The sequence below is a fragment of the Ovis aries genome, chromosome 2 (assembly GCF_016772045.2).
Source record: "Ovis aries strain OAR_USU_Benz2616 breed Rambouillet chromosome 2, ARS-UI_Ramb_v3.0, whole genome shotgun sequence".
NCBI classification, from domain to species: Eukaryota; Metazoa; Chordata; class Mammalia; order Artiodactyla; family Bovidae; genus Ovis; species Ovis aries.
Genome location: NC_056055.1, coordinates 73,364,945 through 73,389,210, shown reverse-complemented (window position 1 = coordinate 73,389,210; position 24,266 = coordinate 73,364,945). Strand labels below are relative to the sequence as shown.

General features: G+C 35.2%; 1 protein-coding gene across 2 annotated transcripts in view; it reads right to left on the bottom strand.

Moving 5' to 3' along the window:
* Positions 1–24,266, bottom strand: part of JAK2 (Janus kinase 2) — a 115,988-nt gene that overhangs the window by 56,148 nt on the left and 35,574 nt on the right. For both annotated transcript variants that reach the window (XM_042243421.2, XM_004004357.5), the window contains exons 4-5: positions 12,273–12,396; positions 1,026–1,143 (exon numbers count right to left, since the gene is read on the bottom strand). In XM_042243421.2, coding sequence (XP_042099355.1) covers positions 1,026–1,143; positions 12,273–12,396 — 242 coding nt within the window. The remainder of the gene's footprint in view (positions 1–1,025; positions 1,144–12,272; positions 12,397–24,266) is intronic.

Below are 24,266 nucleotides of genomic sequence, written 5' to 3'. Positions count from 1 at the left end.
CTATGAGGATCTGTGAGATTACTTCCCATGATATTAGCAAATCTGATTTAGAACTTGACTGGATACCTTGGGAATATCAAGAGCATATCTTTACATAAAAGCACTAATTTCTTTCTTTACTAACTACTCCTCACTCTTGCAGCACATAGACTCAAAAGTAATTTAATGCCAAAACATTTCAATTACTGTTTAAATCAAGGTTATAAACAAGAAAGCATTTTAAAATGTTCTAAAATACCACAAAAATCATACAGTATTAATAAACAAGTAACTGGAACACAGTTTTTAGGCTAAGTATCAACAACTAGCTCCCCTCCTATGAGGGGCTACACATACTACTGTATATTGATAGTTCACTTTTTATGCAGTTACTGACTTTCTTCACATTTCGCTACCCACTAATAAAAGTCTGAAACTGTTTAGGAATTTCTTTAAAATCCCCCTAAAGAAATTTCACTGTCCTATATTACGGCCACTTAGGTCTACATGAATCATGCTGTAAAACTCAGTCTAAACTTTGTAAATTCTTAAAATCATTTAAAGCACTAAAATAAAAAAGAAAATTCAAAGGGCCAACTCTAGGAATCTTTATAAATTAGCATCTATTATCCATAAGCCATGGGCTTCCTAGATGGCATCAGTGGTAAAGAATCTGCTTGCCAATGCAGGAGACACAAGAGATGCCAGTTTGATCCCTGGGTCAGGAAGATCCCCTGGAGTAGGAAATGGCAGCCCCCTCCATTATTCTTGCCTAGGAAACCCCATTGACAGAGGAGCCTGGCAGGCTACAGTCCACTGGGTCGCAGCAAAGAGTCGGATACGACTTGGCACACATGCACGTACATCCGAAAGCTAAGGGATTAAACATTAGTGATGAAAGACTCAATTTTGTTACCTCTCTGCACCTGCTATGCATACAGAGCATCAATTTTCCCATATGCAAATAATTTCCAGATTAAGAAATATACTATACAGCAAGATATTTATAATTTAACACATGTACAATGAAGATAATATAATCATACCTGAGCAAAAAGGTAAGACATGACAAAGTCATCAAGAAGAGGAGCTTCAGCGCCTCGAGCTATTCCATGTCGATAGGTTCTGTTGCTGCCATTACAATACCAGTAAGGAAAGTAAAATCTACGAGACAGTTAAAATACTCAGTCAGCCTCCAAACAGTTCTAAAACAGATATACTGTGTATATATAACCAGTTCCAGTCTACCAAAAGGTATTATCCCATAATCAGAAAACACAACTAAGAGTGTTAAATATAAAATGAGGATAAAAGAAAATACGGGTAAAACCACAGTAATAATATAGGCAGAAAATATAAGAAACATAAGTTTAAAATTCATAATCTGCCTTCTTCAATGCACAGAACATAGAAGCAATAACAGAAAATAGAGGAATGTAGAAATAAAACATTAACAAAAAAATTTTAATGTAATTCTAGCAATATCAGTGGAAGAATGTGAAAATGTTAAATTTGGTGTGAAAACAATTGTCTTCTTTTTAAAAATGGAGATTACATTAAAAAGAATGAAATAATACCACTGGAAACAACTGCTGCTTCTTTTAAGAAATGGCGATTACATTAAAAAGAATGAAATAATACCACTGGCAGCTACATGGATGTACCCGGAGATTATCTTATTAAGCAAAGTCATAAAGAAAGAGAAAGACAAATACCATATGATGTCACTTATATGTGGACTCTAAAACATGACACAAATGAACTTATCTATGAAATAGAAACAGACTCACAGACATAGATAACAGTCTTGTGGTTGCCAAAGGGGTAGGGAGTGGGGGAAGGTTGGCTCGAGAGTTTGCAGTTAGCAGATATGAACTATTACATATAGAATGGATAAACAAGGTCCTACTGTATAGCACAGGGATATTCAATATCCTGTAATAAGCCATAATGGAAAAGAATACGAAAAACAATATACATAAATATGTGTAACTTGAATCACTTTGCTGAACACCAAAACTAGCACAACATTGTAAATCAACTACACTTCAATTTTTTTAAAAAATGGATGTGACAAACTTGTCCTTCAAAGAAACAAGAAAACTTCTATACTGCTTTCACAGCTCTATTGAGACATACTTCTTTAAAAGTTAAATGTTTTTAGTATATTCAAAGCATTGTACAAATATCACTAAAACCTAACTTTAGAACATATTTATCTTCCATAAAAGAAATTCCATTCTCACTGGCAGTCACACCCAAGCCACCCAAATCTACTCCCCAGCCCTAAGTTACTATTACTCTGTCTCTATAAATTTATCTATTCTAGACATTTTATATAAGTGGAATCATATAATGTGGATTTTTCTACCTTCTTTCACTTAGCATACTGTTTTCAAGGATCACCCATATTTATAGCGTATGTCAGTACTTCATTTCTTTTTATTGCCCAGTTAGATTTTCATTGTATGGATGTATCACATTTCGATTAACCATTCATCACTTTATGGACATTTGGTTTGTTTCCACCTTTTTGCTGTTGTGAATAATGTTGCTATTAATAATCATATACAAGTTTTTTTTTCCCCTGAGGATGTATATTTTCATTTCTCTTGCATATATACCTGGGTAGCACTGCTGAATCCTATGAAATTTTATGTTTATCTTTTTAAGGAATAGGAAAACTCTCTTTCAAAGCATTTGGATTATTTTATACTTCTAACAAAAATGTATGAGTGCCCCAATAGGTCACACCCTTGCCAACACTTGCGTGGAAGAATTTAAGCTGAATTTTTCTATGGTACTGCCGACTCAGCATTCATTTTGTTTGCTCAAGAGTCCCATACGGACTTTAAACTGACATTAATCCCCACACAAATGCATGCTCCAGACAGAAATCTGCAGTCACAAGCAATTACAAGTTCCTGATACGACTTCCCCAACAGCCTTTGTGATCCATAGTCATCCCTGCCTCTCCATGCCCATCCCTATATGCCTCTTCAGTGGACGCCCATATGGCTTACCAAAATCCAGCTCTTTTGAAATGAATCTAGCCTTAGTCCAGGAACCCCAAAGCACTCACCCACAAACCCTAATAAAGGCATGTACTCCAGGGCTGACTATCTGCAGTGTGCCTTAACTTTTCCATGTGACACCCTAAGGCATGCTGGTATGTCCTCAAGGACCAGTGAGGAATAAACTTTTCTGCTTCAATTCCTTTTGCAGTTTATTGTTGAAATGTGGCTCATCATCTGGTACCCCGTGTCCCACTTAATAAGAGTTAATTTGAAAAACTGATAATCACTGTCCATCTTTTTAATGCTTGCCATTCTAGTGGGTAAATGATATCCCATTGTGGTTCTGATTTACATTTCTCTAATGAATAATGATGTTGAGTATCTTTTCACATGCTTATTGATCCTTTGAATGTTTTCTTTAGAGAAAGGGCTATTCAAAACTTTGCCCATTTATTTTAACTGGGTTATTTGTCATTATATTGAGCTGTTAGAGTTCTTTATATATTATAGATATAAGGTATCTGTCAGATACATGATTTACAAACATTTTCTTCCATTCTGTGGCTTGTCTTTTCACATTCTTGTCAGTATCCTTTGATGCACAAACATACTTTGATGAATCCCAACTAACCTATTTTGTTGTTGTTGTTGTTACTTAAGCTTTGGGTGCCATATTGAAATACTGCCTACTTTAAGTACACAAAGATACAGTCCTATGTTTTCTCCTAAGGATTTTATAGTTTTAGCCACTAAATTAAGGTCTGTGATCCATTTTAAGTTACTTTTTGGTCAATGGTGTGAGTTGGTGGTCTAAGTTTGTTACTCTACATGTGGATATTCAGTTGTCAAAGCATCATTTGTTGAAGACTATTCTTTCCCCATGAATTGTCACGGCACCCTTGCCTAAAGTCTACAGCCATAATGTGAGAGATTATTTTTGGACTTTCAATTTATTCCATTAATGTATATATCTAACCTAAAGTCAGTGCCACAGTCTTAATAACTATGATTGTGGACTAAGTTTTGAAATAAGAAATGTGAATCTTCCTACTTTGCTCTTTCTCAAGACTCTGACTTTTCACAAATTTTATGATTATCTGTCAATTTCTGGAATAAAGACAGAATTTCAGTGGAGATCACACTGAAAATAAAGCTTAATGATGGGAATATCACCATATGAAATCTTCCTATACACAAACATGAGACAGTTTTCCATTTATTTAGGTGTTTCTCGAATTTCTTTCAATGATATTTTATATTTCTCAGTACACAAATTCTGTAATTCTTTTGTTAGGTTTAAATCAAAGTATTCTTTTATGGTATTGTAAATGGAATTTTATTAATTTCACATTTGTACTATAATTCCTAGCATGCTGCTACTAAGTTGCTTTAGTCGTGTCTGACCAGGCTCCCCCGTCCCTGGGATTCTCCAGGCAAGAACACTGGAGTGGGTTCCCATTTCCTTCTCCAATGCATGAAAGTGAAAGTGAAGACGCTCAGTCATGTCCGACTCTTCGCGACCCCATGGACTGCAGCCTACCAGGCTCCTCTGTCTATGGGATTTTCCAGGCAAGAGTACTGGAGTGGGTTGCCATTGCCTTCTCTAATTCCTAGCATACAGAAATACATCACTTTGAATTTCTATCTTACAACTAGGCTGAGCTCATTTATTAGTTCTAATAGTTGATTAATTTCTTAGGATTTTGCATATACTAGATCCTAATATCTGGGAATAGAGAGTTTTATCTCTTCTTTTCCAATATAGATGCCCTGTATTTCTTTCCCTTGACATATTTCCCTGTCTAGAATCTATTCTACAGTGTTCAACAGAAGTGCTGAGAGAAGATATTCTTGTGTTGTTTTTGATCTTCGGAAGAAAGCATTAAGCTTTTCACTATCAAGTATTAGATTAGCTCTGGAGTTTTTCACAGATCCTTTATCATACTGAGGAAGTTCCAGTCCATTCCTGTTGTGTTTGGTATTTTGATTAAAATAGAATATTGGATTCTGTCAAAAGTTTTCTTCTATGTTTATTAAGATGATCATATGCTTTGGCTCTTTATTCTAATATGGTACATTATACTGATTTTGAGATGTTAAAGGAATATGCTAGGATAATCTCTACCTGGTCAATATTTAATCCTTTTTATATATAGGTAGATTTGGTTTGCTAGTATTTTCTTGATGATTTTTACACATATGTTTATAAAGGACATTGGTCTGTGGCTTTCTTATTTTTTGGACTTCTTTGTCGGGATTTGGTATCAGGGTAATGGTGAACTTACGGAACGAGCTGGGAAGTGTTTCCTCCTTTTCACTTTTTGGGAATAACTAATAGGGGTTTCCCTGGTGGCTCAGATGGTAAAGAATGGGACTGCAATGCAGGAGACCTAGGTTTGATCCCTGGGTCAGGAAAGATCCCCTGGAGAAGGAAATGGCAACCCACTCCAGTATTCCTGCCTGGGAAACCCCATGGACAGAGGAGCCTGGCAGGCTACAATCCATGGGGGGCAAAGAGTTGGACATGACTGAACGACTAACACTTTCACTTCTTTCAGTATCAACATTCCCTTCATGGATCACAGTCTTGTCACAGGGAGGGGACATGCATAACTCAACGAAGCTGTGAGCCATGGCATGCATGGCAACTCGAGAAGGAGGGGTCAGAGTGGAGAGTTCTGACAAATCATGGTTCTGGAAAAGGTAATGGCAACCTACTCAAGTATTCTTGCCTGGAATGCCCCATGGACAGTATGAGAAAGCAAAAATATATACCAACAGAATATGAGCCAACCCCTACCCAGGTCAGGAGATGCCAGTATATTACTTGGAAAGAGTAGAGGGCAATTACTATTAGCTCCAGTAAGAATGAAGTAGCTGGGCCATACAGGAAATGGCACACAGCTGTGGATGTGTCTCGTGGTGAAAGTAAAGTCTGATGCTGTAAAGAACAACACTGCATATGAATCTGGAATGCTAGGTTCATGAATCAAAGTGAATGAGACATAATAAAACAGCAGATGGCAAGACTGAACAAATACATCTTAGGAGTCAAAATCAGTGAATTAAAACAGACAGTCATGGGTGAATTTAACTCAGATGACCATTATATCTATTGCTGGAAAGAATTCCTTAGAAGAAATGAAGTAGTGCTCATAATCAACAAGAGTCCAAAATGCAGTACCTGGGTGCAATCTTCAAAACAACAGCATGATCTTTGTTTGTTTCCAAAGCAACCCATTCAACATCACTATAATCCAAGTGTATGTCCTAACCACTGATGTGGAGACTGATCATTTCTATGAAGACCTACAACACCTTCTAGAACTAACACACAAAAAAGATGTCCTTTTCATCACAGGAGACTGGAATGCAAAAGTAGGAAGTCAAGAGATACCTGAAATAACAGGCAAGTTTGGCCTTATAGTACAAAATGAAGCAGGGCAAAGGCTACCATAGTTTTGTCAAGAGAACACAGTGATCATTAGCAAACACCCTCTTTCAACAACCCAAGTGATGACTCTACACATGGACATCACCAGAGTGTCACTATCGAAACTGGAGTGATCAATTAAAGATGGAGAAGCTCTATACAGTCAGTTAAAAAAAAAAAAAAAGACCTGGCACTGACTGCGGATCAGATCATGAACTTCTTACTGTAAAACTTAGGCTTAAATTAAAAAAGTAGGGAAAATCACTAGGCCATTCACGTATGACCTAAATCACATCTGTTATGATTATACAGTGGAGGAGACGAACAGATTCAAGGGAGCACATCTGGTAGAGTATGTGAAGAACTACAGGCGGAGGTTCCTGACACTGTACAGGAGGCAGTGACCAAAACCATAAAGGGAACATTTCATGTGAGGATGGGCACAATATACAACAGAAACAATAAGGACCTAACAGAAGCAGAGAGATTAAGAAGGAATGGCAAGAATACACAGAAGAACTATACAACAAAGGTCTTAATGAGCCAGAAAACCATGATGGTGTGGTCACTCACTTAGAGCTAGACATCCTGGAGTGGGAAGTCAAGTGGGCCTTAGGAAGCATTACTACGAACAAAGCTAGTGGAGGTGACAAAATTACAGCTAAGCTACTTAAAATCCTAAAAGATGATGCTATTAAAGTGCTATACTAAACATGTCAACAAATTTGGAAAACTTGGCCGTGTCCACAGGACTGGAAAAGTTCAGTTTTCATTCTAATGACAAAGAAGGGCAATGCCAAAGAAAGTTCCAACTATCATACAATTCCATTCATTTCACATGCTAGCAAGATTATGCTCAAAATCCTTCAACCCAGGCTTTAGGGGTACGTGAGCCGAGAGTTTCCAGCTGTACAAGTTGGGTTTAGAAAAGGCAGAGGAACCAGAGATCAAACTGCCAACATTCGCTGGACTATCAAGAAAGCAAGGGAGTTTCAGCAAAGCATCTACTTCTGCTGCACTAACTATGCTAAAGCCTTTGACTGTGTGGATCACAACTGTGGAAAGTGCTTAAACAGAAAGCATTAGCAGACCATCTTATCTGGCTCCCGAGAATTCTGTCTGTGGGTCAAGAAGCAACAGTCAGATCTGGACATGGAACAAGTGACTGGTTCAAAACCAGAAAAGGAGTATGACAAGGCTGTATACTGTCACCCTGCTTTTTAAACTTCTATGCAGAGTACATTATGTGAAATGCTGGGCTGGCTGAATCACAGCCGGAATCAAGATTGCTGGGAGAAATATCAACAATCTCAGATATGCAGATAATACCACTCTAATGGCAGAAAGTGAAGAGGAAGTAAAGAGCCTCTTGATGAAGGTGAAAAAAGAGAGTGAAAAACCTGACTTGAAACTCAACATTCAAAATACTAAGGTCATGGCACCCGGTCCCATCACTTTATGGCAAATACAAGAAGAAAAAGTATAAACAGTGACAAATTTTATTTTCTTGGGCTCCAAAATCACTGCAAACGATGACTGCTGCCATGAAATTAAAAGACGCTTGCTCCTTGAAATGAAAGCTATGGCAAACCTAGAGAGCATATTAAAAAGCAAAGACATCACTTTGCCAACAAAGGTCTGCATGTCAAAGCTATGGTTTTTCCAGTAGTCATGTAAGGATACGAGAGGCAGACCATAAAGAAGGCTGGGTACAGAAGAACTGATGCTTTTGAATTGTGGTGGTGGAGAAGACTCTTGAGAGTCCCCTGGACTGCAAGAAGATCAAACCAGTAAATCCTAAAGGAAATCAACCCCAAATATTCACTGGAAGGAATGCTGCTGAAGCTGAAGCTTAATACTTTGGCCATGTGATGCGAAAAGCCGACTCACTGGAAAAGACCCTGATTTGGGGAAAGATTGAAGGCAAAAGGAGAAATGGACAGCAGGGGATAAGATGGTTAGATAGCATCACTGACTCGATGGACATGAACCTGAGCCATCTCTGGGAAATAGAGGAGGGCAGAGAAGCCTGGCAAGCTACAGTCTATGAGGTCACAAAGTTGGACAAGATTTACCAACTGAACAACAACAAAGTATCAACATATCCTTAAAAGTTTAATAGAATTCACCAGTAAAGCCACTTGGATCTGGGCTCTCCTTGTGCAGAGTTTTTTGTTTTGTTTGTTTTTTAATTACTAATTGAATTCTATTTCTTTACTTGTTAAGGTCAATTCACATATTCTATTTCTTTGTCAGTTCCATAGTCTGTGTCTTTCTAAGCATTTCTCTATTTCATCTTGGTTATGCAGTTTGTTGGCATACAGCTGTTTCTTATAATCCTTTTTATTTTTGTAAAGTCACAGTAATGTTACCTCTCTTATTCCTGATTTAAGCTTCTCTCTTTATCTAGTTAAAGCTTTACTGATACTGTTGATCTTTCCAAGGAACCAAACAACTTTCGGTTTCCTCGTTTTCTCTTGTTTTTCTATCCTCTAATTCATTTATCTCTACTCTGATCTTTATTTCCTTCCTTTAACTTGCTTTCAGTTTAATTTACTCTTCTTTTTCTACTTTGTTAAAATGGAATGTTATTGATTTGAGAACTTTTTTTATATAGTTTCAATAACTATGAATTTACTTTAAAGCATGGTTTTTAGCTGCATACCCTAAGCCTCAGACGGTAAAGTGTCTGCCTACAATGTGGGAGACCCAGGTTCAATCCCTGGGTTGGGAAGATCCTCTGGAGAAGGAAATGGCAACCCACTCCTGGAAAATTCCATGGGTGGAGGAGTGTGGTAGGCTACAGTCCATGGGGTCGCAAGGAGTTGGACACGACTGAGTGACTTCACTCACTCACCCTGTTTTCATATGATCCGTTTTCATTTCCAGTTATATCAAAATATTTTCTATTTTCCCTTGTGATTTCTTCTTTGACCCATTATTTATTTAGAATGGTGTTGTCAATCACCACATATTTGTGAACTGTACAAGTTTCCTTCTGTTAATGATTTCTAATTTACTTCCACAGTGGTCAGAGAACATGCTTTGCATGATTTCAATATTAGCAAATTTACTGAGATTCATTTGATGGACTAACACATGATCTAACCTGAAGAATATTCCCTATGCACTTGGAAAGAATATGTATTGTCCTGTCGTTAGGTGCAGTGTTCTATGTTTGTATGTCTAGCTAGTTTACAGTGTTATTAAGGTCTTCTATTTCCGCGCTGATCTTCACTCTGGTTGTTCTGTCCATTACTGAAAGCGAGGCATTGAAGGCTCCAACTATTATTGTTGAACTGTCCAGTTTTCCTTTTAATTTTTTCATTGTTGCTTAATTTATTTTGGAGCTCTGTAGTTGGATCCAACTTATAGTAATTACAAGCAAATGTTATGCTTCCTAACGGATAAACTCATTGATCATTATAAAATGTCCCTCCCTGACCTCTACCAACAACGTATATCTTATAATCAACTTTGCTTGATAATATAGCTTCTCAGCTCTCTTTTGGTTACTCAATGCCTGGTATATCTTCTTCAATCCTTTACTTTCAAGTTATTTGTGTTTTTGAGTGCAAAGTGTTCCTCTTATAGACAGGATGTAATCTATATATTTTTTAAAAATTTAGTTCTTCAGTTTCTGCTTTTTGAGAGTTTAATTCATTTACACTTAAGGCTATTACTATTAATAAAGCATTATGTCTGTCATCTTGCTTCTACTACAATTTTTTGTATTTTTTTGTCTTTTTGTTCATTTGTTTCATTATTGCTATAGATATTTTCTAGTATATTATTAATATATTAATTTTCTAGTGTATTATTAATACATTAAGTCTCTTATTTTATCTTTTACTATATATTTTTGAGTTTTGGCATATGAGTCTCTCGGAGAATTACAAAAGACACTGTAACTTAATCTAGTTCTTACTAATATCAACTTAATTTTAATATAATACAAAAACTCTCTTTCATCCTCTTTGTTCTATATTTGTCATATAAATCACATCTTTATACATTATAAGTTCTCCAACACGGTTTTATAATTGTTGCTCTTTTATGTTGATTCTGAAATAACCCATAAATATGTAATAAAGGAAATGAAGAAGAGCCTCTAAACCACAGACAGGCACAATTTTTAAAAATTATATAAAATCTCTTTGGGGCAGTTTCTGGTTACATTATCCTTAGTACTTGTGATTATAGGTAGCAGTGCCTATGTGCCCCCTTAGTTTAAAAGTAGGAAGAAGTCATAAATTTGATAAGGGAAACATTTTTTAATTCTTTAGAAGACATCAGCAAACTACTCCTCACAATGCCTAAAATATTTACTATCTGACTTCTTATAGAAAAAGACTGCAGATTACTGCTCTACAGACATTTTAAAATAAAAAGATACACTACTTGCTGATTACAGAAAGGAATTATAGAAATTGATAAAGAAAATATTCTTTATAAGATACTGATATTCTGTGAAACATATGTTGCATATTACTCTGCTTCTTTAAATAACACAAATTTTAAAAGTCTTAAAACCTGCGTGAAAGTCTTAATAAATTTGAATAGGTTTAATTCTAAGTACCTTATGTTTTTTGCTTTTATTAGTCTTTATTTTAAGTGACCTCTTTTCTGTTTGTTTATGGTGTATGGAAATGGCTACCTTAACATACTGATCCAATAAATATGGCCTTCTGCTGAATGGTTATTACTGATGCCTGTAGATTTGCTCATAGTTTTTTTGTTAATAATCACATGATTTCCAAATAATGACTTTTTCCTTCTTTGTTCTCAATTATGAAATATTGTTCCTGTTTTACTGTATTGGTTAGGAACTCCACCAAAATCCTACGTAGAAGTAGATAACTGTATACATGTTATCTTTGCTTTTTATCTTATTCCTGACTTTAGACGAGAATGACGCTAATATTTTATCATTTAAGAATATTATCTGCCACATGTTTTTGCAGATATCCTTTAATCATGGTATGAATGTCTCCCCTGACTTTTAATTTACTAAGGTTTTTCTCTCCTTTTTATAATCATGAATGAGTCCACGGTCATGTTCTACTATGCAACACTGACTCTATGGAACTAATCTGTTTCAGAAGGAAGAACAGACTGGACTTCTTTCTGTTTCATCCTTTTAAATCATAAAATACCTCTGGATTTCTGCAACTTGGTATTACATATTACCAGAAATTACTAAACAATCTGTAATTTGAGGTTGTAAATAATCACTGGCAAAATCTTATCCTTCCTTCACTTCAGCTGAAAAAGGTTTTTAGAAAGAATGGATGTGAGATCACAGATTATTATATAAAACATCAAGTTTTCTGAGAAATTATCAGTATTCCAAACATTTAGGATTTTTCAAGTAAAGGTCATTCTTATCCTTTCAAATTTTAATTATAATCTTAAGTGGAAAAGTAGCATCCTACCAAAAACAGCTTTATTCTCAGAGCATCCTAGTAAAAGAGCATGTATGAACACTTTATCTAGTGGGGAAAGAGAATCTTAAAAGAAGTGTGTGTGTGCATACTAAGTCACTTTAGTAGTGTCAGACTCTACCACCCTATGGACTGCAGCAATACTGGAGTGGGTTGCCACACCCTCCTCCAGGAGATTTTCCCAACCAAGGGATCAAACCCATGTCTCTTATATCTCCTGCATTGGCAGGTGGTTCTTTTCCACTAGCACCACCTGGGAAGCCCAAATGAAGATTAGATGCTAACCAGTTCTGGTCTTCGACACTAAAGACCTTGCAATTAAAAAGTTATGGTTGATAATTTCTCCCACTTTGCCTTTTACCATTAAGTTAAAAGTGACTACTTTACTGGAGAAAGTACCTGATTCTGTAGAGTACGTTTTGCCTGGTTGATTCATCTATATGGAAGACATGGTTGGGTGGATACCAGATCCTTTCTGTTTCACTCATTAAAGCAAACATACTATAATATACAGGTGTGATTCCTAAGAAAGAAACAGAAACAAATTATTACAGACATTAAAGTATATTTACAATAACATCTATAATCTGCAGTGGGGCTGAAGTAATAACTCTTAAGATCTGTGCAAAATGTAGCAGCAGTCAAAATCTTCTGCTTCAACACCACTTACAAGTAAGTTCTTAATTAAATATATTTTCCCCCTGTATTGTAACATTTGACTGCTAGGATTCTTTCAAATACATTATAAAAAACAGTTTATCTACTTTTGTTAGTTATTTTGTACAGTAAAGTTGACCCAATAATACTGGATTAACCCAACAATATTGTTTTAAATAATAATGAGGATACCAAATAACTAAAATACTTGAGTCACCAGGTGCTTTTAAAAAGAACAATGAAACAGTTTTATTTTTAAATATCAAGTTTTACACAATATACTTGTTATTATATTCTCTGAACTATTTAAACTTACAATGAAAACTTTTAAACATCAACTTAAAATGCAAAGATATGTGATTTTTTTTTCAAAAATATTTTAGAAGGTACATTAACAAAAGGCTAAAGGCCAGTGAACTTAAAAAATCATATAGAACACTTAAACCACAAAATTAAATAATGTGTATTATTTCCAAACACAGAGAGAATCCACACAAGTACATACCAATCATGTGGAGGCTAAAAACAAGTCTCCAAAAATGCTAGAGACTGGTCATACATACCATGTTTTCTATTCACATTTCAATTAAATCAGAAACAAATACTAAGAAAAAAGAGAACAGGAAAGCAATGTTTCTTTAAAAATATATGACAAAGTTCATTTATTTGAAGATTGGAGAGATGGCTAAATTAAGAAAATCTATTAACATAACTCATCAGGATGGTGGCTCAGAGAGTAAAGAATCTGCCTGCAATGCAGGAGACCCAAGTTTGATCTCTGGGTCAGGAAGACCCCCTAGAAAAGGAAACAGCAACCCACTCCAGTATTCTAGCCTGGAGAATTTCATGGACAGAGGAGCCTGGTGGGTTACAGTTTATGGGGTCACAAACAGTCAGACACAACTAAGTGACACTTTAAACATCACGATAACATATTAGAAAAAAGTCGGCGGTTAAATGACAAAATGATAAATTTGACAAGTAGTAAGCACACTGATATGTATTTTATCTTTCTACACACAGAATTACTTGAAATGTTATAATAAAAATCAAGATTCAAAAGGCAAAACAAAAATATTAAAAGTGAAAATGGAAAACAAATGGAAATAAGTTATTCACAGTGGAGCAAATCCACAAGACTAAAAAGCAGAAGAAAGAATGGAAATATTAGTGTTGAAGAAAATGTAAATTTAAATTAAGTAATATCCCTTTATCCCCATTCACCTAAGAGGGATAGCATCTAGTGCTAATTGAACTGTAGTGAAAAGGGAACTACACTACATAATTGCTAGAAACGTAAACTAGCACAACTGACAAAGTAGTACCTACACAGTTATGAGAAATCAATGTCAACAAAAATTTAAAATGTGTTTTTAAGCCAGCAATCTCTCCTGGGTACTCCTAAAAATGTAGTATAGTAGTAAGAAATTAAAAAGAAATAAAATGTAAATTCAAGAGTAGAAAATATGAGAAAACTGAGGTGGTATAATCCATTCCATGGACCTTTATGAAATTTAATAAAAAGAATGAGTTAGTACAAAGGCAACTGGTTTGAACAGATTTTTCACAATGTATGTTTTCATGAAAAAAGCAAGACGCACATAAGAGTGTATAATATGATTCCATGCTATAAAATAATGATCTCAAAATCCTAATGACTCTGTATGACACGGAGGGGGGTTGTGCATCCCTGTATGATTATATGGGAGCTTCCCTGGTGGCTCAGACAGTAAAGAATCTGCAATGCAGGAGACCCAGGTTCAATCCCTAGGTCAGGAAGATCCTCTGGAGAGGAGAATAGCTACCCACTCCAGTCTTCTTGCTGGAGAATATAATGGTCAGAGGAGCCTGGTGGGCTATAGTTCATGGGGTAGCAAAGAGTCAGACATGAATGAGCAACTAAGCACAAAGGGTTACACGACTATGGAGAAAATCTGGAGGGTTCACCAAAGATTATGGTCTTCGTTACCAGGATGAGACTAAAGTAAAAGGAAGATAACTAAAGTAAAAGGAAGATAAAAAGGAGAATAAACTTCTTCTTTTTTAAAGAATTCATTAAATAAAAACAGCAAGCCTCTTGTTAAAAAGAAAGGGAAAGGGGAAAACAGATCCAAGCCACTAGTGAATACAAGTAAGAGTCCACCACGTATGCCACTTTGAAACGAGAGAATAATGGGTTGTTCGTCTCTAAACTTTAAAATAATCATAAGATGATAGGAAAGAATACTACTCAAATAATTTGAGAAGTAATCATTTTATCTGAGTACTATTTGGATCTAGTCTAATTCTGCACTGAAAAAATGCTTTAAACTTGACATTTCTTCTATCTAGAAGGTACAAGGCACTACCTTACCTCTCTCCACAAAATAAGTCCTTTTAACTCCTTTTCTTTCCCTACACACTAAGTTCAAATTATTCTTATTTTTATTTAATAAAAAAATTAAATTCAAAATGTTTCTTCTTTTCTAAGCCACTACCAAAACTGTGATTCGATTCCATATCATTTTAGACCAAGAACAGTCATTCCACTAATATCAAGTCTCTATTCTATAATATGCACAAGATGGGTATGGAAAATACAAAAATGAAAACATTGCCTTAGTTTAAGGATCTCATCATAGATGACCCAGAGAAGCCATTAGAGAATTACAAAACAAGAAATTAAATGCATGATAGTAAAGACCACAAGAAAACACAAAAGTATAGTGCTGACAAAGATTCTTTCCTAGACCAACTTTTAGTCAGGCTTCTCTGAACCCTCCCCTAAGTAACCCTAAAAGTTTATTTCCTTCAAGAATCCAGGAATCCTACTTAAATCCATTTAGCAAGATTTTGCCACCTTTGACATATCTAATCAAATTCTGCACTCCTTTAATCCCCCAGCTGGTGTCTGAATCACCATGGTCTGCTCAGCAAGAATCCCCTCCAGGTGTGATGTCTCCTCCAGTAATTTGTGATTCCCCAGTGTCCCCATCCTACTTGTTGCTTGGCTATAAATTTCCACTTTTTCAGACTATATTCAGAATTAAGCCCACTTCTACACTGGAGTAGCTTTCCGTACTATTGCTTTAAAAAGTACATCTTTATCACATTAACTTTTGTCTGGCTCTGATTTTCTTGAGCAAAGGTAAAAAATGTATCAAGAGGTTCAGTGAAGTAAAGATAAACAACAGTTGAAGGAATCTGTCACCAACAGATCTGCAGTACAAGAAACACTAAAAGGAGTTCTTTATGGTGAAGGAAAATGATGACAGATGAAAGCATGGAAATGTGTGACAAATGAACTGGAAAGAGTAAAAGAACAATAACCATTTAAATTAATAATAATTTGTATACCTGTGTGTTTGTGATGTATACAAAAGTAAAACAGGTCAGTAACACCAAATGTGAAAAGAAGTAAACACAGTTAAATTGTTATAAAATTCTCGAATTGCCTGAAAAATAACATGCTAGCTTAAGACTGTAATAAGCCAAAAAATGTACACTATAATATCTAGGGTAGCTGCCAATAGAAAAATACAAAAACTAGTTCCAAAAAAAAAAATCCAACAGAAGAGATGAAGTAAAAAAAAAGAAAGAAAGAAAGAAAGAAAAACACTTGATCAACCTAAAAAAGGCATAAAAGAAGGAAACCTAAAGATACATAAAATACAAAACAAGGTTATAAACACAAACACATCAGTAATTCTATTATACATAAATGTAAATAAGCCAATAAAATACATATTATATTAGTCTGGATTATTAAAAAGAAAACTGTGTTATTTACAAGGGACCTACTTTAACAACCCAGGTTCGATCCCTGGGTTGGGATGATCCCCTGGAGGAGGAAATGGTAACCCACTCCAGAATTCTTGCCCAGATAATCCCATGGACAGAGGAGTCTGGCGTGCTATAGTCTATAGGGTTGCAAAGAGTCGAGCATGATTGAGTGACTAACACTAATTTAAACAAAAGGATATAGATAGGTTGATGCTAAAAAGTAGGAAAATTATACACCATGAAAACATATGGCAAAAAAAAAAACCCTGATGAGTCAACATTAGCATTAAACTAAGTAAACTTTTTTTAAAAAAGAAAGATTAGTTGAGATAAAAAGGAATACTTCACAGTAATAAGAGGGCCATCTCAACAGGAAGACATAATAATATTAAATGTTTGTTTCACTAATAAACTGAAAGTGACAGTCACAAAGTCTTGTCTGACTCTTTGCGACCCATGGACTGTATCCTACAAGGCTCCCTGGTCCAAGGAATTGTCCACGTGAGAATGTTGGAGTGGGTAGGTATTCTCCAGGGCATCTTTCCAACTCAGGGATCAAAACCCGGTCTCCTGCATTGCAGAACAAAGGCTTTATTTACTGTCTGAGCCACCAGGGAAGCCCCACTAATTTCAAGGCTCAATAGAATACATGAAGCAACAAAACACAGAACCAGAAGGAGAAACATACATTCAAAATTTCTCAGAAATTGTGAGAAGACAAAATAAATAAAGGATATAAAATTTAAAATTAACCAAATTTAGTTTACATTTAGAGAACACTACACCTAGCTAATCAGACTATACACTATTTTCAAATGCATGTGAAACATTAAACAAGAGAGTAGATAACCTAAGTAACAATGAAAGTCTCAAAAAGTTTCAGAGGATTGAAATTATATAGAGTATGCACTATGAACATAGAAAAATAATTTTTTAAAAATCAGTAACAGAAAGATAATTTTAAAATCCCCCAAGGGAATCAGAATCTGGATGTGCTATATTACCTAAAATGTCCAGTTTTTAACAAAAGGATTATGAGATATGCAAAGAAACAGGAAAGTGTAATCCTTGGGCAAGAAAACAGGAAGCTAACAGACAATGCCTATAAGAAGACCCAGATGTAAGATTTAACAAAAATTTCAAAGCAGTCGTTATAAATACGTTTGAAGAACTAGAATAAACCATGATTACAGAAGTAAAGGCAGAGTGACATCAGTGAAAATGGTGTATTCCTATACAAAATCGACAACAGAAAACAGTAAAAACCGTCGAAAGCAACTTCATGAGAACTCTGGAAAACAGTCAAAGATATGCAACAACCAAGCATTCCTGAGTCAGGAAAAAGACAACTTTAAAATGGTGGGGAAAACTGGCAGCACTTCCACTCTGCTCTCTGCTCAGGAAGGGCTTAGAGATGGCAGCTGGTATTCCCAATATGAAACTCTGGTCCATGGCTCTAGAGTTAATAGTCAATCTTAATGATTGATTAAGTCATAAAGTGATTTAATCAATCAAAACTATTAAATAATTTTAATTTGCTGCCTTCAATGTGCTCGAAGAGCTAAAGGAAGCCATGGACAAAAAACTAAAGGAACCAGGAGAAAGATGCGTAAACAAAGCGGAACAGTATAAAAAGTGAAAATCTGGAACAAAGAAGTACAACACCTGAAACGAAAAATCCACTAGACTGTTTCAAAAACAGGCTTAGGTAAAATGATCAGCTAACTTAAAGATAAGTCAATTAGATTATCTAGTCTGAAGAGCAGGGGAAGAAAAGAAAAAAGATGGACAAAACTAATACACCTGTGGGATACATTCAAACCTGCCAACATTACATTATGACAGTTGCAGAGATCTGAAGAGAGAGTGGAGAAAAGGAAAGAATATTTGAAAAATAATGGCCCCAAACTCCCCAAATTTGATGAAAACCATGAACCACACAAATCCAAGAAGCTGAATGAATTGCATGATGATAAATGCAAATTGATGCACACCAAGACACATTAAAAATCAAACCACCAAAAGACGAATATAAAGGGAACATCAAAAACAGCAAGAGAGAAATGACTCATTACATACAAGGAATCCTCAATTAGGCATTCTCAGTAAGACTCATAGCAATTTCTCATCAGAAACCAATATGGTCATGAAGAAATTGGATGATATAATTAAAGAGCTCAAAGAGAAAAAAGTCAAATGAGAATTTTATATCTGACAAAATAGTTCTTTAAAGATGAAGTAGAAATTAAGACATTCTAAGATAAACAAAAGCTTAGAACTGAAGTGATACATCATGAATGAACCTTATAAACATTACATGAGCTTAAGAAGTCAGTAACAAAAGACCAAATACTGTATGATTCAAATTTACTGAGAACAAAAGGTAAATTTACTAAGACAGAAACTAGACTGGTGGTTGTCTAAGAAACTGGGTTAGAATAGAGAGTTAGGAAGTGATATCTAATAAGCACAGGGGCTCTTGAGGGTAGTGATGGCTGGACACCTCTGTGAGGATAATACAAAATACTGAACTGTACATTTTTAAGGGTGAAACATATGACTTTAAATGCATGGAATTGAATTATATATCAATAAAATATTTACGAAAAACAAACATGAGACATTACTTCATACCCACTGGGTATGATTCACTATTAGATGGCACCAAGGGTATTGCCTTGGCTGAATAAATGTCTGAACTATCTCTGGATTGGCCAGAATTGTCAGTATTAAACAGTAGGACCCTGACAACTCTACCTCAAAAACTCCAAAAGGAATTGTCAGATCAAGTCAAAGAAAAAGAGTCATTTGGTTAATTTCCTCACTTTAAAAGAGAGATAAATATACTAACTTGTGTGTCAGTTTCAGCTTATCAATAATGTTGCTACGAACCAGAAGTACCTAAAGACCCACCCAGGACTGAGGTGAGCCTCCACAGACATTTCCCCTTCCAGAGTTAATGCTATGACAGGACCAGCTCTTGTTGACCTTATTATGATTACAAGGTGCATTTCAGCAAAAATCATCAGGGAACTTCTCAAAGTAGAAAAGAAAGGCCACAACTAGCAACAAAATTACAAATGGAAAAGCTCACTGGTAAAGGCAAATATACAGTAAAGGCAGGAAGTCATCCACACAGAAATATAATATCAAAACCAGAAATTGTGAGGACAGCACAAATACAGAAATATTGGAAATGCATTTGATATTAAAAGATCAGCAACCTAAAACAATCTTGTTTATATACAGACTGCCATTACAAAACCTCATGATAACCACAAACCAAAAATCTACAATAGATACACACACATAAAAGAAAAAAGAATCCAAACAAAACACTAAAGTTAGCTATCAAGTCTCAAGAGAACAAAAGAAGGGGGGGAAGAAAAAACACCTACAAAGAAAAATCCAAAACAATTAATGAAATGGCAGTAAGAAACATATATCGATAATTACCTTTAACATTAACAGATTAAATCCTCCAAACAAAAGACATAGACTGGCTGAACGGACACAAAAAAATAGGCTCATATATATGCTGTCTACAAGAGACCCACTTCAGATCTAGAAACGATACAGACTTAAAGTGAGGGGATGAAAAAAGGTATTCATGCAAATGGAAATCAAAAGAAAACTGGAGTAGCAATACTCAGATAAAACAGATTTTAAAACAAAGACTGTCATGGGAGACAAAGAAGAACACTACATGATGATTAAGGGATAAATCCAAAAAGAAGACAAAACAATTGTCAATATATATGTACCCAACATAGGAGCACCTCAATAAATAAGACAAATACTCACAGCCATACAAGGAGAAATCAACAATAACAAAAGATAAAAAGGGAGAAGTTTAACACTTCACTTTCATCAATGGACAGATCACCCAGATAGAAAATCAATATGGAAACACATGTCATAACACCTTAAAGCACATGGACTTAATTGATATTTATAGTATTCCACCCCAAAGCAACAGAATACATATTCTTCTCAAGTGCACCTGGAACATTCTCCAGGACTGACCACACACTGGCCCACAAAGAGAGCCTCAGTAAACTTAAGAACATTAAAACCATATCAAGCATCTTTTCCAACCACATTATCAATTTACAAATCAACTGTAAGAAAAACTGTTTAAAAAAAAACCAACAAAAATACAAAAAAACATGCAAACATGTGGAGGCTAAACAATATGCTACTAAGCAGCCAATGAATCACTGAATAAATCAAAAAGGAAAATTTTAAATGTCTAAAGACAAATGAAAAAAAAAAAGCATGATAATTCAAAACCCTGGGGATGCAGCAAAGGAGTTCTATGATGGAAGTTTACAGCAATATAACCTTACCTCAAGAAACAAGAAAAAATTCAAATAAATGAGCTGATCTTACACTGAAAGCAACTAAAAAACAAAATCCAAAGTTATTAGAAGAAAAGACATCATAAAGATCAGAGAAATAAATGAAACAGAAATGAAAAACAGAAAAGACTAATGTAACTAAAAGTAGGCTACTTGAAAAGATAAACAAAACTGATACACCTCTAGCTAATTCATCAAGAAAAAGGAGAGGGCTCAAATCAATAAAATTGCAAATGAAAAAGAAGAAGTTACTACACATATCACAGAAGTACAAAGAATCGTAAGAGACTGCTACAAGCAACTATCTGTCAATAAAATGGATTATTTGGAAGAAATGGACTAATTCTTAGAAAAGTACAACTCCTGAAACTGAGGTAGGAAAAACTAGAAAATACGAATAGACTAATCACAAGCAATGAAACTGAAACCGTGATTTAAAAACGTCAAACTAACAAATGTCCAGGACCAGATGGCTTCACTAGTGTATTCTATCAAACACCTAGAAAAGAGTTACTTTTACTTCTGAAACTATTTCAAAAACTGCAGAGTAAAACACTCCCACACTCATTCTATGAGGCCACCATCATCCCAATACCAACAAAAAACAAATATCACTAGAAAACTACTGGCTAATATCACTGATGTACATAGATGCAAAAATCCTCAACAAAACAGTAGCAGTTCAAATCTAACAATACATTAAAAGGATCATACACCATGACCAAGTGGGATTTATCCCAGGGATGCAAGGATTTTTCAATATCCACAGATCAATCAGTATGAATCATCACATCAACAAACTGAATAATAAAAACCGTATGATCATCTCAATAAATGCAGAAAAATCTTTTGACAAAATTCAACATGCATTCATAACAAAAACTCTCCCAGAAGTGGGACAGAGGGAACATACAACATAATAAAGGCCATATATGACAAACCTATAGCTAATATCATACTGAACAGTGAAAAGCTGAAAGCATTTCCTCTAAGATCAGGAACAAGACAAGGATGTCCACTTTTACTACTTTTATTCAACACAGTCTTGTAAGTCCTCAGCACAGCAATTAAAGAAGAAAAAGAAGTAAAGGGAATCCAAACTGGAAAAGGAAAAGTAAGACTTCACTATTTGCAGATGCCATGATACTATACATAGAAAGCCCCTAAGACACTACTACAAAATTACTAGAGCTTATTAAAGAGTTAGGTAAAGTTGCAGGATATAAAATTAATACACAGAAATCTATTCTGTTTGTATACACTAGAAATGAAAGATCAGAAAGAGAAATTCAAGAAACAATCATCACATCAAAAAGAATATATACCTAAGAATAAACCTATCTAAAGAGACAAAGACCTATATGCCAAAAACTAAGAAGCTGATGAAAACAACTGAAAACGACACAACTGGAAAGATATACCATGTTCTTGGATTGCAACAATTAATAATGTCAAAATGACTATACTACCCAAGGCAAAACACAGACTCAATGCAATTCCCTATCAAATTACCAATGGCATTTTTTAAGAACTAGAATAAAAAATCTTAAAATCTGTATGGAGACACTGAAGACCCCGAAGAGTCAAAGCAATCTGTGAAAGAAAAATAGAGTTGAAGGAATCAGACTCCCTGACCTCAGATTACTGAATAAAGCTACAATCATCAAAACAGTATGGCACTGGCACAAAAACAGAAAGATAAATCAATGGAACAGAATAGAAAGCGCAGAAATAAACCGATGCATCTATAATCAATTAATCTATGACAATGGAGGCAAGATTATACAATGAAGAAAAGACAGTCTCTTCAATACATAGTGCTGGGAAAACTGGACAGCTGTATATAACAAAATGAAATAGAACATTCCTTAATACCATACACAAAAATAAAATGAACTAAAGACCTAAATGTAAGACCAGATATTATAAAACTCTAAGAGAAAAACATAGGCAAAACACTCTCTGACATGAAACACAGCAATAGCTTTTTCAACACAGCTCCTAAGCTTATAAAAATGAAAATAAGCAAATGGGACCTAATTAAACTCAAAAGCTTTTGCACAGCAAAGGAAACCATAAACAAAATGAAAAGACAACCCATAGAATGGAAGAAAATATTTACAAACTATCTGAAGGACAGGGATTGGTCTCCAAAAATCTACAAATACCTCATGCATAACAACAGCGACAAAAAAGATACAATAAAAAAATGGGCAGAAACCTAAATAGACATTTCTCCAAAGCAGGCACATGAGAAGATACTCAACATCACTAATTTATTCAGTTCAGTTCAGTCGCTCAGTCGTGTCCTACTCTGCGATCCCATGAACCACAGCACTCCAGGCCTCCCTGTCCATCACCGACTCCCGGAGTACACCCAAACTTATGTCCATTGAGTCGGTGATGCCATCCAACCATCCCATCCTCTGTCGTCCCCTTCTCCTCCTGCCCTCAATCTTTCCCAGTTACTAGAGAAATACAAATCAAAAATATGAGCGAGAGATCCCCTCACACCAGTCAGAATGGCCATCATCAAAAAATCTACACGCAATAAATGATGAAAAGAGCATGGAGAAAAGAGAACCCTCTTACACTGTTGATGGGACTGTAAATTGGTACAGCCATTATGGAGAACCATATGGAGGGTCCTTGAAAAATTAAAGTAGGGCTACCATGTAATCCAGCAATACCATTCCTGAGCATATAGCTATCCAGAGAAAAACTGGATAGTTTCAAAGGATACATGCACTTCAATGTTCACTGCAGCACTGTTTACAATAGCCAAGACATGGAAGCAATCTAAAGGGCCATCAACACAGGAATGGATAAAAAAGATGCTGTACATATATACACCAGAATATTACTCAGCCACTAAAAAGAATGAAACAATGCCATTTGCAACAATATGGATAGAACCAGAAATTACCATACTAAGTAAGCCACAGAAGGACAATTATCATATGATATTGTTTATATGTGAAATTTAAAGAAATAATGCAAATGAACTTATTTATAAAACAGAAAGAGACTCAGACTCAGAGAACTTAGAGTTACCAAAGGAAAGGGTTGGGGAGAGGGATAGAATCGGAGTTTGGGATTTACATGTACATAGATAACCAACAAGGACCTACTGTATACTGCAGGAAACTCTGCTTAAGACTCAGACTCAAGACTCTGCTTAATAACCTAAATGGAAAAATAATTTGAAAAGAATAGATACATATAAATGTCAAACTGAATCACTTTGCTATATACCTGACACTAACACAACACTGTTAATCACCTATATTCCAATATAAAATTTAAAAAAATTTTAAAGCTATCAGATGCTTATCAATACACACATACACCCTAGTGCTATTGCAAGAACTGAGTAACACATATAAAACAATTATGTGTTTTATGTAAACAATGAGAATAAATTTCAGCCAGCTGTAAGAGGTGAATGGGATACAACTGTAACATTAACTTCATATTCTCATTTCAACTGAGAAAAGAATAAAAGTCACTTTAAAAGAATACTGGAGTGGGTTACCATTTCCTTCTCCAGGGGACTTCCCGACCCAGGGATCGAACCCAGGCCTCCCGCATTGGAGGCAGGCACTTTAACCTC